The 15834-nt window shown below is 37.7% G+C and overlaps 1 protein-coding gene across 1 annotated transcript in view; it reads right to left on the bottom strand.

Annotated features, from left to right (window-relative positions):
- The window catches only part of LOC132127279 (beta-adrenergic receptor kinase 2), a 60977-nt gene extending 45658 nt beyond the window's left edge, over positions 1–15319 (bottom strand). Inside the window, exons 1-2 of the mRNA XM_059539077.1 lie at positions 13237–15319; positions 1350–1426 (exon numbers count right to left, since the gene is read on the bottom strand). Of these exons, the coding sequence (XP_059395060.1) occupies positions 1350–1426; positions 13237–13349 (190 nt within the window). The 5' untranslated portion in view covers positions 13350–15319. The remainder of the gene's footprint in view (positions 1–1349; positions 1427–13236) is intronic.
- Positions 15320–15834: the final 515 nt, after the last annotated feature.

Here is a 15834-nt window from a genome sequence, read left to right as displayed (position 1 = left end):
TTTTCATCTTCATATACATTAATAATTTAACACATTTGCATGTTTACTTTTCTATGGTCTATTAATGGTCACATTACATGCAGTTAAACAAATATAACATTTATTTTTATTTTTCATGTTTATGATTTAAAAGAATAGTATAACCAACATTTAAAGGGTTAGTTCAAGTTCAAAGTTTAATATTTCACTCTCTGGCCATTTAAGATGAGTTTGTTTCTTCAACCAAACAGATTTGGACAAATTTAGCATTACATCCTTTGGTCAGCAATGGACCCTCTGCAGTGAATGGGTGCCTTTAGAACGAGAATCAAAACAGCTGATAAAATCAGCACAATAATCTGAAGCATCAATGTCAGTTTTGTTACAACAAAAACACAGCTTTTTACTTCACAATATGTTAACTGATGGACCGGAGTCATGTGGATTACTTGTGGATTATTGCAATGTTTTTTCAGGTGTTTGGTTTCTCATTATGACGGCACCCATTCACTGCAGAGGATGTAACGCTAAATTTCTCAAAATCTGTTCTGATGAAAAAATCTTCTACACTGGACGGCCTGAGGACAAGTTGTTTTTTTTCAGCGAATTTTAATTTTTGCGTGAAATATTCCTTTAATTAATTACTAGTTTTTCCATCAAATCTCAAACCCCAGGTGGGGAAACCCGGTTCTAACAAATATAATCATTTTGTTTGTAAAAACCGGTTATAAAAATCTCAGCTACCCTAGCGAGGCGTTATCGGAGTGCTATTGTGTATGTGGGCAAAAAAGTAGTCAAGACAGAGAAAAACCACTGAAGCAGATCCTCACTTGGGACTTCAGACACAGAAGTAAGTAAAAATTAAAGTTAATCAAAATCTGGGGCTTCAGCCATGTTCCCATGGTGCCTTCACAGCTCACACTTCACACATTTCAGCAAACACCTTTTCTTCAAAAGCACCAAGTGGAAAAAAGCATGCTTTCACTTATGTACCTGAGGTTATTTGGGCATATGCATTTATCACACCACAACACATGAGCATTTGTACGACACGCTGTCTGACAAAGAGTTTAATTGTTCAGGTGACTAATAGAAAAAAGCAGACATAAGGGCCATTGGTTACAAAGAACAAAGAGCTGTCTTTGACTCGGCAGATAAGAAAAAAGGAAGAACAAGATCCTTATTTAACTTCATGGTGATTAGAATTTCCTCCTCAAGGGTATGTGGTGTTTTTTTTAGAAGCTTATTCAAAGAATTACTTCATTTGCAATAATGGCCTTTTTACAAATCTGAAATGATGACAAAAAACTTTGGACCTTTTTACAAGGCAAATCGGGCTCAAAGCGACATGAAAGATTGAGAAAACTCACCAATCTTCTGGTTGAAGATTTTGTCAAAGGTCAGTTCATCCCTTTCTTCCAGGTACTTCTGCATGACACTCCGAATACTGCAAGAAAATGGGAAAAAAATGACCTTAGATCAAAACATGCAGAACAAACACCATCCAAACCCCACATCAGCTAAGAGCCATCTGGCCTTGAGAGAAAGGCAAGTGGATTTTTAAGCCAGCCTCCTGCGCTGCCCTTCCACCTCGATCCCGGCCTTAGTTTAGGTCTCTCCACAAACACCTGCTCAATTCTCTGCCCGTCGCTTCCCAACGGAGGGCACTGCCGTGCTGCCCTGGGAGAGGGTGTTAATGAGCAGCAAGTTTGGGAGACTGAATCAATTAGCACCACCTCCAAGGGCTCATTATCACCCAACCACAGCCCCATAGAGTCAGAGTGCAAGTCGGGAGAGATAGGAGTGTCCCCAAACATGCTCCTGCAGTGCTGGACCAGACATGAACACCCCTGTAGTGAGTGACCTGACACATTACAGTAAACCGACAGGGCTTATATCAGGACTGCTAATATAAAAAGTGCTGTGCGATGATGAAAACTCGTTGGTGATATAAAATTAAGCAATGCTGTAAATATGAAGATGCAATGCAATTTATATTTAGCCATTAAGTTATTTCATCGAAATCAATTCATAGCTCTGTCTCAACTATATGTTTGAATCATTACAAAAAATAAAAAAAGTCACTATACCATTTTAATAAGTTCAAGAGATTGGGGATTTTTTTCAGAAACTGACACTTTTATTCACTGACAGCAAAGTCATTTAAAATATTACAAAATATTTATATTTCAAATACATGCTGTTTCGGGATTCATCAAAAAATTCTGAAAGATGTTTCATGGTTTCCACAAAAATATTAATCAGCACAAAGGTTTCAACATTGATAATATTAAGAAATGTTTGTTGAGCAGTAAATCAGCATATTAAAATGATTTCTGAAGCATCGTGTGACACTGAAGCTGAAAATTCAGCTTTGCATCACCTGAATAAATAACAATGTAAAATATATTCCAACAGAAACCCGTCCAAGTAATTTCAGATCAAATACATAAATAGGAATATATCAAATCAATATAAGCTTTAAAATAATATTTTAGTACCCTGCCCTAGTAAATGACTTAACACATTAACTGGTTCTGGCTTATCTGAAGGACATCACTGGACCCTTACTGGACCCCCCCAAACAGGTCCGTGGATGATGCAATCAACATGGCATTGCACTTCATCCTGCAACATCTGGACAAAACAGGGACTTATGTGAGGATCCTGTTTGTGGACTTTAGTTCGTCTTTCAACACCATCATCCCAACAACCCTCCAGACCAAACTGACCCAGCTCTCTGTTCCTAGCTCTATCTGTCAGTGGATCACCAGCTTTCTGACAGATAGGCAACAGTTAGTGAGACTGGGGAAATTCATGTCAAACAGCTGCTCCACCAACACTGGTGCCCCTCAGGGATGTGTTCTCTCCCCTCTGCTCTTCTCCCTGTACACCAACGACTGCACCTCTAAAGACCCCTCTGTCAAGCTCCTGAAGTTTGCAGACGACACTACAGTCATCGGCCTCATCCAGGACGGTGACGAGTCTGCTTACAGACAGGAGGTTGAGCAGCTGGCTGTCTGGTGCAGTCTTAACAACCTGGAGCTGAACACGCTCAAAACAGTGGAGATGACTGTGGACTTTAGGAGAAACCCCCCTGCACTTTCCCAACTCACCATCATGAACAGCACTGTGGCTGCAGTGGAGTCATTCAGATTCCTGGGAACCACCATCTCTCAGGACCTGAAGTGGGACAATCACATTGGCTCCATTGTGAAAAAAGCCCAACAAAGGTTGTACTTCCTTCGCCAGCTGAGGAAGTTTAACCTGCCACAGGAGCTGCTGAAACAGTTCTACTCAGCCGTCATTGAGTCAGTCCTGTGTACTTCAATTACTGTCTGGTTTGGTTCAGCTACAAAATCAGATATCAGAAGACTACAGAGAACTGTTCGGACTGCTGAAAGGATTATTGGTGCTCCCCTGCCCACCCTCCAAGAACTGTACACATCCAGAGTGAGGAAAAGGACTCAGAAAATCACTCTGGATCCCTCACATCCAAGTCACCCCATCTTTGAACTTTTGCCATCTGGCCGGCGCCTCAGAGCCGCAAATACAAGAACAGCAAGGCACAAGAATAGTTTCTTCCCCCAGGCAATCTAAATCATGAACAGTTAAATGTTTCCCACTTAAACGTATGCTTATGCAAAAATGTGCAATATCCTTATATTTATTTGTTACCCCTCCATCCTAGAACATTCCTGCATCTCACTCAATCCTATTCCATTATCATTTATAGCACAATTGTTTATACACTTATTTATTTGCCAATTTGTAATTCTCCTGTAAATTGTTTTTTTTTTTTTTTTTTTTTGTCTGTGTGTTGTTGTCTCTTTTTACTGGAAGCTTATGTCACTAAAACAAATTCCTTGTATGCGCAAGCATACTTGGCAATAAAGCTCTTTCTGATTCTGATTCTGATTCTGATTACTGTAAAAAGCTAAATCTAATATTTGGATCACATGAGTGGCTGAAAGCTCAAGCCTGCGATGAGCTCTTTCAAGACATAAACAAACTTTTCATTTATTAATGACTACATGTTTTACTCACGCACCACATTCACATTTTATAGCCTGGTCTACATTATTATGACACATTAACTGGCCTTTAGCGTCTCAAAAGTGGTAACTAGTTCAAAACCACCAACTAATAGATACAATTTAAAACGCAGGATTGCACCCATGCAGGAGATATTGCATTCAACAAAAACATGCGCGACCCCTCGCTGCCTGTCTCTCTCCGGATTCAGACACATTCATCTCTTTCTCTGTCTGTCTGCAATCACATCAGTTCCCTTCCACGGTCAAATGTCTACGTGACTGAAACAATCTCCAGTCTCTTCCACTCGTCTCGCTGTCAAACAATCCCACCAGCTCCTCAAACACTTACAGTCATGCTGTCAAAATCTCACCTCTTTGCCAGCGGGCTCACAACTGGCCTGAGGAGAATGTAGCAGAGCCACGCTATCTCTCTCTGCCCCTACTTTCTCTGCCAGCAAAGGACAAAATTACCTTCCATTTATTAACGAATGCCTTCGTTGTACCATTTAGCTTATGCTTTCTTATGCACACTGGATCATTTCTGCTGTCAATATGGGATATTGATACGGTTCTCTTACATAACAGAGGTTTAAAAATGCTTACTGAACAACAAACAAGTGCTTGAGTGTCACAAGAAGATTCTGAAGTTAAACAACAGTATTAGTCAAAAGGTGCAGCTGGGAGTGGAACCAAGCGTATAGATCCTGTAATAATGCTAATGATGGGGACACTGATGTCAATGGCTAATGCTTTCACTCGATCTGCGGACTACAGTAATCCCTCAGAGCAAACAGAGCCACTAAAGCAGACTAATCACAATGAGGAGCGGATGTATGGTTTACCACTCTGCCGAATGGAAAAGCCAACCCTTGTTATGGTTTCAGATTCGTACCGCGCATTACAGCTTCATCCGGGGAGGCTAAATAGCCCACCGGCACATGCATCATTTCGGACCCAGGGTGAGACGTTTATATTAGCTTTGCCGTTGGAAGGAAAATGATTAATTGTAAATGATTCTTGCCACGAGTTTACTCTGCCTGTGTCCTGATGCTGGCCGACTCACAGAAGACTCTTCAAAAAGCCTTATGGAATGTTTTTACAGGATTATATATTTACACGTGAAAATCAATTAAGAAAAGCTCGATAAATAATCGGCAGGTCAGCAATAAAACTGAGTGCTTAAAACACACTTAAGATATTCTCAGTTCAAGGTTTCAGAATGTCAACAAAAATTTCTTTAAAGCTTGAGGTGGCACAATTTCAAATTCTATTAGCATGCTAAAAAAGAGGCATGAACACTGAGGCTAATGCATGCAGCTTTACATTTAACAAGCAATTAAAGAAAAATGGTAAACAAAATTATTCCATCTATACCAGCGTTTCCCAAAAACGTTTGTAAGCTATGGAGCATGGTACATTTTAAAGTTAAGCGCATTAAATTTCAGGGATCATACCGAACAGAGTGTTTGCACTGATTTGTTGCTTATGGACTTTTTAAACCAAATTCAGTTTAGTTGTGATATTGTCTCACATTCAGATTGGTGTTTTTAGAAAGCCAAATGATTTGAATACAATAGGGGAAAAAATGCTCATTTTAACCGGTTAACCATTAACCGAGTGTAAGAATTTTGACCGATTAATACACTCAGTTAAACGGTTAAAAAATAATTATAATTCAATAATTTATCAAAATATTTTAAAAGGTTTGCTGCATGGTTAAAATATGTTATGCATATAAAAAGTTGCGTATGAATCATATTTTTTTCTTTTTTAATTCAGAAATAGACCTAATGCCGATTTGAAAAATTTACAAACATTATAATAAACACTGTTAACATAGCTAGGCTATTTTAGCTCCCCTCACTCCACAACAAATCTTTTTTAATTTAACAGTATTTAGAAAAATATATTTAGGCTAAAACGAAACTGAAACCAACACTGGGTTTCTCATTCAACAAAATCAAATGTTTCTGTATCCGTAATGTATTTGAATCCCAAAATATTATGTATTCACTTGCATTCCAATATCCAATCCAATTCACGTAAAAAAAAAACTTAACGCTTAAACACCCTTAAACACTTAACGGCACAGATTTTACTACATATGGAAAAAAACACACTGCTCAATTTAAATAGGTTTGACAGACTGTATTTTATTATGATAATGAATAGGCTGCACTGTCAAGGTAGCAAAGCTTAACTATGCGCGTTTACGAGGCGCCAGCGTAATCACTTTAATTTTTTCCTTCTAACAGTGTAAGCAACTACTTATTTTCGTCATAAAGATCATTTGGAATTGTAAAAGGTTTGCTTTTATTTGTGTACATTCACAATAAAAACAAATCTTTGTGCTTTTGTAAAATAGACCTAAAGGAAAATAGCATGCTGTTTTCTGCCATCTTGGTTTCCTTTTGCCTAACACAAAAATGAACAGAAACTCTGCATACTAGGCTACTTTAAAACAGTTTTTTTTTTATTTTGTCGTCTTAATTTAAGTAAAAATATATTTCTCGTATAGGCCCATTTTGTTGTATAAACTGTATTTAGAAACTGGATTTTCAATTTCATTTTCATCCCATTTTGCATGTAATGCTTGATAAGGCAGCGTTTGTGAGCTCAGCGCTGCTTTACTGCAGTCACCGGAGAAACTTCTATCTCTCCTGCTCTTAAAGCGTCTCCTGCTGGCAGAAAATGAATTTGCATATACATGTATATATGGGGGCGGGGGAGTGCTGCCACAAATAGAGTGTAAGGCTGTGGGAAACACTGCATCACGTTAATTTTTGGTGATTATAAAACGATATTGCGTTTCTTGTCAGTGAATTATAGTTCTTTGTAGTAAATGCTGCTCCATTCAAAAGCAGATGATGGAGATTTACTATGAATTGGTTTTACTGATGAGATGCAAATGACAATAGCATTTGATATTTTGCACAGCTATAATGACCAGTGAATTCTCATGTGCTGTTGTTTGCTACTTTTTATGCATGTAATTAATCCCTGGAAAGCAAATGTTGTTTTTTTTAATGGGTAACACACTTATTCATTCTAATTTAATTCAATTCTATTTTAAAATAATCTTGTCAGTTAACGGTTAATAAAGTGTTAACGACCGTTGGTTGTCAGTTAGGAGAAATAACGGAAATGAACATCCCAAGAATACAACATCAGGATTGTATTATTAATGTGCCTAAGGCAAAAATATATTACAATTGCAAAGATGCAGCCAAAGAATTTGAATGTAATAATAATTTTATTGCTTGCTTGAAAGCAAAAGATTTCCCCACACAGATTTCACAACGGATTTAAATGGTTCACAAAAATTTGCTGTGATGACCGATAGAAAATGACCTGTTTGATTTGAAAGTGACTTCTGTGTGAGTTGTGCTTCATGCATCTCTACACTACTGACAATATACAATGGACCTTTTTGCCCTGCAAAATTTCACCAAAATAATTTTAAATGACAAGTTAATTTTTCATAAGTGATACTTTACATTAGTTAAATTACAATACTGTCCTAGTTTTGAGTTAAACCTTCACTAAATTCTAGGTAATTAAACATTAGGGCTGTGCAATACATCTAAATTATCAAAATATCACATGTACATATCGCAATATGCATATCGACACAGCTTGCAATATTTGGGGCCATGAACAAAAGAGAAAATCACTTCCTTCTCTTACCTAAATAACTTTTGTAGCTTGAATAAGAATCAGTGTACGTTGAATTCATAGAGTAAATACTAAGCAGTGTTTTATTTTTCCTTTTTATTATTCAGTTCCTGAAAAATGTTTAAATGATTACATTGTTGAAAATTTACATTTTTATGCAATGCTAGAGTAAAACACTACTGTTCACTTTGAGAAGTTGTTGTAGGGGTGCTTTCGTTTTATGCGAAATACATACATACATACATACATACATATTAGGGCTGCACAATATTGGGAAAAAATGACATTGCGATATTTTATTATTCTGCGATATATATTGCGATATGAAATCTAATCTAATTTTTTCTTACAAACAAAAATGGGGTGAGCACACTTACATTCTCATTTTAAATGATTTAAACATCAGAGTATTACTTAAATTGGAGTCAATTATTTGTTTGTAACTTTAGGATATGGTTTGAATTGTTAACATATTAACTAACATGAACTTACCATGAGCAATACTTTTATTACTATATTTATTAATCTTTGTTTATCTTAGTTTATAAAAACACAGCTGTTCATTGTTTGGTAATGTTACTTCACAGTGCATTATAGTGTTGTCAAAAGACCCGGTACTTCGGTACCAAGTCGGTACTAAAAAAATGTAAATGTGACGGTACCAGGTTTCTTTAAGTACCGGTAGTACCGAGGTCCCGTTCAAACCCGGTTCAGCGCTATGACTTCCGCGAAGCAGAAAACGAAGACGGAATCTCAAAATCCAGTCATGAAAATGAAACTTACATTTTAATATGGACAGTCATGGAATTTGTCAAAGTTAGCATAAATTAATCAAATCAAATCTCCATATGGACCAGTATCTTTAAATGTTAAGCCGCAAATGTTGCTTGAAATATGAATCCGTGTTCTGCGCGTCACTGTGTGAATTAATGAATGGCAGAGACGTGCGGGTTTGTTTACTACATAGACTGAAGCGCATGACGCTTGCATCAATTTCAGCATCTGAGCTTCAGAGTTCTCTCTCCATCAAGCGATCTTTTCAGTTTCTCACACATGCAAAAGAGAGAGAGAGCGAGAGTCTTACCACGCTGAATCGACATGCTATATGTAAACTATTCTTTATTGTCTTTTCCTGTAATGGAGTTCATTTAGAATTATTCATATTAATTTTTGAACAAGCAGAAGACATAACGGTTTATCCGGTAGTGGGCGGAGCTAATGCGCAAATGGCAATTTCATTGGCTGGCGCTGATTTAGTACCTTCCCTGTTTTGATTTCAGCAAATCAGTTTGACCGAACGCAGACAACGTGATTAATATTCATGAACCCAGCAGCTCATCAATTCTTAGTGCATTGGATATACATTAGTATGATAGTAGAATTAGTAGTAGTATTATATCTTTTAATAATAATTAATATGAATAATAATTAATATGATCTATTACTATTTTTTTACAGAAACCATCAATGACCAAAAATATCTTAAGCATCACCACCAGTTTTAAGTTCAGTTAAAATGACAAATATGCATTCATTAGGCCTAAAAGTTAATTTTTACATAAAGGCATTGTGCTAGAAATATTACTATTATTTAGTAAAATGTATGTGATACTGCTACTACTGTTGAAAAAATTTATAAAACTTTATTTTTTTTAAAGAAATAAATCACAATATTTCTTACATGTTTTAATTTTAATAGAAAATCCCCTTTATTTACCAGAAATAAAATGTGTTTAAATTTCATAAATTAAAAGACATATTAAATTGAATTGGTGAAACTTGTTTACTTGTTTTTTTAGTGCTAAAAAGTTTTTTTTAATTAGCATATTTTTGGGTTTTGCTTTGGTACCGAAATTGGTACCGAGAACCGTGGATTTTCACTGGTATCGGTACCGAATACTGAAATTTTGGTACCGTGACAACACTAGTGCATTAACTATGTTAACAATAGGGCTGTCAAAATTGCTCAAAATTGATGTTCGAATATTCCCTCTAAAAAAAACACGAATATTCGAACTATTCGAACATCTGGTTGCACATGTTGTCAATGACGCGCATTACATCAATAACAGGACAAAATAATACAAAGAGACATAACTACTTGTATAGATAGTCTATTTAAGTTTAAACATATTTGACAATGTATTACCTACACAAAAACAAGGAAATCAACTAATGGCCAAGACTGCAGACCTCACGCTCTCTCACCCTCACATTCTCTGCGCATAACGGTTTAAATGAACGAACACATTTTGAGTACTGATCAAGAGTTTTGTGCAAGCAATTTAAGGTCGCGACTGTTGTCCCAAATATAGCAGGCTTTATTCAGTGATTGAAACAAATATTATTAATATTAATTGAAGTTTTACAGCATATAGAACTGACATTGAATGCTCCGAGCGAGCTGTGCTGTGGTAAACATGGAACTGTTCCTTGACATGAAACGATGAATAATCAAACCTTGGTTCCCTTGCTTGACAGAACTCCCCGAAACCTGCCCCATCCGCGATACTGATCGGTCTCATGTCCTTACAAATGAACGAAATTTATTTATCCGTTATGGACTCTTGTCGTGTTGCAGACAAAGAGCTTGTGGCGGGCGATGCAAAGTAACGTTAAGTGTCAAGACGTGACTGTTTAGCTGGAGTTCCACACATTATGCCATGCTCATTTGGGTGCACATTTTTGAGATGTGACCTCATGTTGCTAGTGGTCGACAATTTTACCTCACTCTCTATGCTGCGGTCGAGTTGGGCTCTGCACTTGCTGCCATCTTCATGAAGACGCGTCAACTTTCAGCAGTGATGCTGTGCCAGACAGTGCGACTCCTGTGACCTGTCCCTGAACCCACAGGCACGCTAGCGCGCCCACTCGCAAAGCAGACAGCCACGCCTCTACTACCGCGGACATTTTTTCCACTTTTTTTTTTTATTCGAATATTAATTTTCACCTTCGAAATTCGTTTTTTTAAAACTATTCGAATTTATATTCGAATTTAGAATATTCGTTGACAGCCCTAGTTAACAAATACTGTACAACTTTTGATTTCAACAATGAAGGCTATAGCCTAAATGTTGAAATTAACAATGTTGTAGAAGTGCTGTTTAGTAATAGTAAATGTTATATAATGTAGTTAAATTGTTTAATAAATAGAACATTATTGTAAAGGGTTACAGATTTTTTTATACACCAATTCAGACGTCTCGTGAGTTCAGTGTTGGACAGGTCAGTTGTTTAAACCATTCATTAAATTGAATCGGTTCAAAGGAATCATTAGTTCGCGAATCAGAAGTGTACAGCACGCGTTGTGTAATTATCTCTGCAGTTTAGGATATCGTACAAGATTTGACAACACAGAAAACATTTAATCACTGGACAGGTTTTTTTTTGTTTGTTTGTTTTTGACACCATCGTGTCTATTGATTTTGATTAATATGCGCGAGGGAGAGAGAGCAAGACAGCGCTCGTGTTGTTTGAAGACGGTGAAGGTGAGCATGCGGCCGGGGTGCTCGCGCTCTCTCTCAAAAACACCATATATATCACACACACACACATACATATACATATGACACTAGATAGTTATAGAAGTTTACAGAACTGACTCAGCAGTACAGAACTGAGTAAAGCTGTTTAATCTGAGCATGTGGCACTTTAAGCATTATTATATTGCATATTGAATATTGCATTGTTTAATGAGTTATCGCAAAGTCCTATTAAACATTGAGAAAAGTCTAAACATGACCTTAACTGCCCATATTTCAAAGAATGGGATGCATTGCTACCCGTGCATTTTTAACCAGTCTTATCTGTTTACCTTTGTTTACAACAAAACTTGCATCTACATTGAGAGATCACTAATCACTTGTTGTTAATTGTTATATAAACTTTAAAAACATTCAAACTACTGCAATTCCACGAATGTGCAGGCTATACTGAGACACATGCTCATGTAAACTGTACAATAAAAGCTTTGTGTTGAACACAGGCTTTACATTGTAAACTGACAGCCGTGTCACCACGGTAATCCAATGAGATGAGCAAACTGTGAAATATGAAATACCATTTCCTATTTCTTGGGCCTTGGTTTGTTTCAAAAGCAGGTCTAAATAACATTTACAATGTTCAATCAGCCGATGGGGGAAGAAAACGGACAAATAACTACATAAAATGTTACGGCATAGTCAGTTTATCACTTTAACGGTTTTCGGACGGTGGCCATAAAAAAAAATCCAATACACACAAGGGACTCCTCAAATGATATCCAAGAAGACGGGTACAATAAGCTCCAACAAAGACCATAATTAACAATATTTTAGGCCCATCTATCTAATTATCTTTAGTATAGGTTTAGTACTTCTAGACACCATAAGATTCCTTGCTTTCAGTGGGACAAGAATTGTTGAATGTTCAATTCATATTAGCTAGACTAAATCAATCTGACAAATATAAGATTTTTATATAAAGATTATTTTATTAACTGACTAGTTTATTTGGATGAAAAATAATAAAAATAATAATTTCCATCAATTATTTACAAAATTGTTATTCCACATCCTGCCCAATGTTGTCCTCCAAGCAATGTGCAATATGAAAGCAATAAAAAAATTTAAAAACATTTTTTTATATATGTAGGCTGTGTGGAAAGAATGGGTTAAAATGTAAACCTATTGCTTACGATTTGAAATCAGAAGTTAAAAACTCTAAATTAAAAATTATTAATCAAGACAAACAAAAGCACATTAACTGATGGGAGGTGCAAGAAACACATTCAACATATTACATTTAAACTCCAATACAATAGATAGTGTCTGCTTCAACGCTTTCAAGGTCTAAGCATTCAAAACAGTCACACAAAAGCCCAACAAAGGGCATTTGTATGCCTTATTAAGTATGCAAACCCAAATGTGAAGGCAATGTCAGAATGTGAACCTCTTTACAGTGAACATCACCCTCAACCCTGTGCAAATCTACAGGTGATAAGAGCCATTGATTAACACGGGGGAATTTTCCCAGCAGGCCTCAGTAATTGCTGAACAACCTCAAAAACACCAAACACAGCACAAAATGTGTGACATTAGCTTTTTAGGATAATAATGAGTATTTACTTAGCCAACGCATACAAAAAAGTAACGTTACTGTAGCTGCCACGGTATCATACTAACGTTACTAGTCGTCAGTATCATATTCATAACATCGTATTTACATGTTACTCTTAAGTTTTTAAATAACATGGTATAATAATAAGCTATATACAAGTAACGTTAGCTAACATTAGTCTAAAAATACAATGGTGTTTTCTGTAAGCAAAAGAAAGCAGTAAATCTTTGTGTTTAACGTTACGTTACACGAGAGGCCGTTGCTTGGGATGGTGACAAGGAACACTCAAAATCGCTTATTTAACACCAAATTACACGAATATTCAGTCAAAATGCAGTGTAAATTAATACTTCAATGTGCTGACATGTCAACCCACTGCTTCACAACAAAATATTAGGAGTACGTAGTATGAATTAACGGTCTGACAGATTGGTTTCGTTTACGTTACCTAGGTTCAGGAAGGATGATTTTCTTGCTCGCGCGGGCCGCTGGAGTAGATTTGCTCTTCTCCATCGCCATCAGGTAGCTGACATCGGCGAGAACCGCTTCGAGGTCCGCCATCTTCGAGCCCTCTGGGTCGAACCGAGTCGCTAACGGTACCAGAACCGGCAGTGAGGGGACGGTGGGCGGACTCAGCACGAGACGAGCGCGGGAGCTGTGATGATGATTATGGTGGTGATGCGCGTGAGAGGCGCGAACATCTATCCCAGCCTCAGTTCTTTTATAATCTTTTTTTCCTCAAAAGTCTCTCAGAAATCAACCATCGCGGCTGAAAATAGACGAAAAAAAGCAGAAGGAGGAACAACAACAAAAAATCCACCCGGAATAGAAAATCTATAGGTTGCTTATTTATGAAGCAACGTCACCCTCAAGTCCAACTGGAGTTGCAGAAATGGCTTCTTGTTTCAGAGAGGAGAAATATACGTGCATGGCATCACCTCCAAGTCCAGAAATTTCCAAAACAATGATATTTCTAGATGGGTATAACGAGAATATCGATTAATCGAACCCCCCCATCCAGCACCCACCCCCTTTGGGTGAGTTTAACGCCAACGACCCACCTGCCGGTGTAACTACCGTCAAAATAATGACATGCAAGTTAATTTCATTAAGCCACTGTCTGTGCAGATTAATGGAAATAACGGACTGGTTAACTACAAATACATGCAAGCTGGCCAGTCAGTGTCACAAATGGATGACGCTCAATTCAAAACGTCGATGCGATCCCGTTAAAGCCAACAAGATAAAGAACATAAGTCGTAAACGAGCGGATAAGACGATCTCCTTAAGGCATTCAAATAAAGCAAGCCAGCTCGCTGCAAAACTGACAAATCACCAATGCATGAAAATGGACGCCGATATTTCCCTGTTCAATCACATTAACCAGTTGACAGCACGTAAACAGACCACATAAAACAAGTGTAATGTGAATCCTCCTCTTCTTAAAAGGCGGAAAGATGGTGGAAATCTGAAGCCCAGTGGTTGGAGAAACATAAATAATGGCTATCGATGCGACACGGGCGGCTGGATTGTTTTCTGAATATCCAAAAAGCATTCAAGATCGAAAAAGCATATGCATTTGTGTGAATATCCTGATAATATCACAAACAAATCCCCATTTTGTGGTTCGATGTTTGATATCTGTCACTCCTCTTTGCTGATCCAAGCTGGTCGTCTTGAATTTAGAAGCCCATCAAAGGGCCAAATTTAAACTGGATTAGTTTCGATGTGGCAAGTCCATTGCCTCGTGCAGTGCAATGCAGTTTCTCTCTTAAACTGGATTTGCTTGCTCGTCAATGTATTTATGTAATGAGAGGTGTGCTCTAAGCAAAAAACGACTGAGATATTGCTCCACTGTAACCTACAGAAGAGAGGGGGGCGCTAGAAAAGGAAATAAGCGAAATGTGAACGAAATCCGAGTTTCCTTTTTCTAAAAAAAAAGAAAAAAAAGGTCGCGATGGTGCCACAAAACGTGGTCAGATGAAACTGCAAGACAGGAATATGCATAAAAACAAAGCTTTAGTTGTGATTAAAAAAAAACACAAAATAAAGAGTTCACCCTGAAATATCTGCGCTAGATCTTGCGGAACTTCATATGCATGGTTGTGCGTCTCAAACTCAAGCTTATATGAACGAAACTGAGTTTCACCATAGAATATGAGAATAACGACGTGGCTTTTAAGCCCGACACGATTCGTTTAGGGGGTTCAAATGTACTTTGGGTTTTTCGATGTTACTGCCGAGAGAAACCACTCTTTTGGTTCCCATCCGCGTTTGGGTCGCAGATCCAAGTCTTGATCTCTTCCGACATCGCTCAAAAAAAACAATATATCCGTCCACATAAAACACTCCAGTCCGGTTCCGCTCGGTCCCTCCAGGAGAGAGTGCTTCTTGAGGATTCCCTGCGGTTAATCCAGATGGGAATAGACGGCTATTTTCTTGTTTTAGTGCTTGTGTGTGAGTGAGCTGAGTCCCGCGGCGCGTCGTGAAGTGAAATTCAGGCTTTTCTGAGAGCTGCACTTCCTCCCAGCGGCCGAGTCGACGCAAAACCCGGCGCTGGAGCCGCAAAACAAGGAACTGGAGCGCGTAAAGCAAAGTATTTGAGGTGTGTAGTCTTGAATTCCTTTTGATTTTATTTTGTTCGAGTTGTTTTAGTGCCCTTTTGTTATACTTCTTTAACTGGATTGATTTATGCAATACATGTTCTCTGCTGAAATAAAAGCGGCTGACTATAAAAATGACTAAGTGTAAATTAAAAAGCGTAAAAAAGTACGTACTACGGTGAAGGCTGAGTTATGCATATTAAATAGATCTGGCTGACGTTGCTTAGTAACCTTCCTGAAGCGCCCAGTCACGTTATCTCATTAATATTCATAAGTCGAACCTTCCCCATAGAAGGATTTTTCATTCGCTGTCTGAATAGCGCCCACTCACCTTTCAGCAAATCTGCTAGGCTTACTGGCGTACGTCACTGTACGTAATTAATATTCATAACCCGTGGCTATATCATAGTAGCGAAGTTTAGTGGCTGCGCCATGTTATCTAA

Source organism: Carassius carassius, chromosome 45 (assembly GCF_963082965.1).
Source record: "Carassius carassius chromosome 45, fCarCar2.1, whole genome shotgun sequence".
NCBI lineage: Eukaryota > Metazoa > Chordata > Actinopteri > Cypriniformes > Cyprinidae > Carassius > Carassius carassius.
This window is presented reverse-complemented; position numbering and strand designations above follow the sequence as displayed.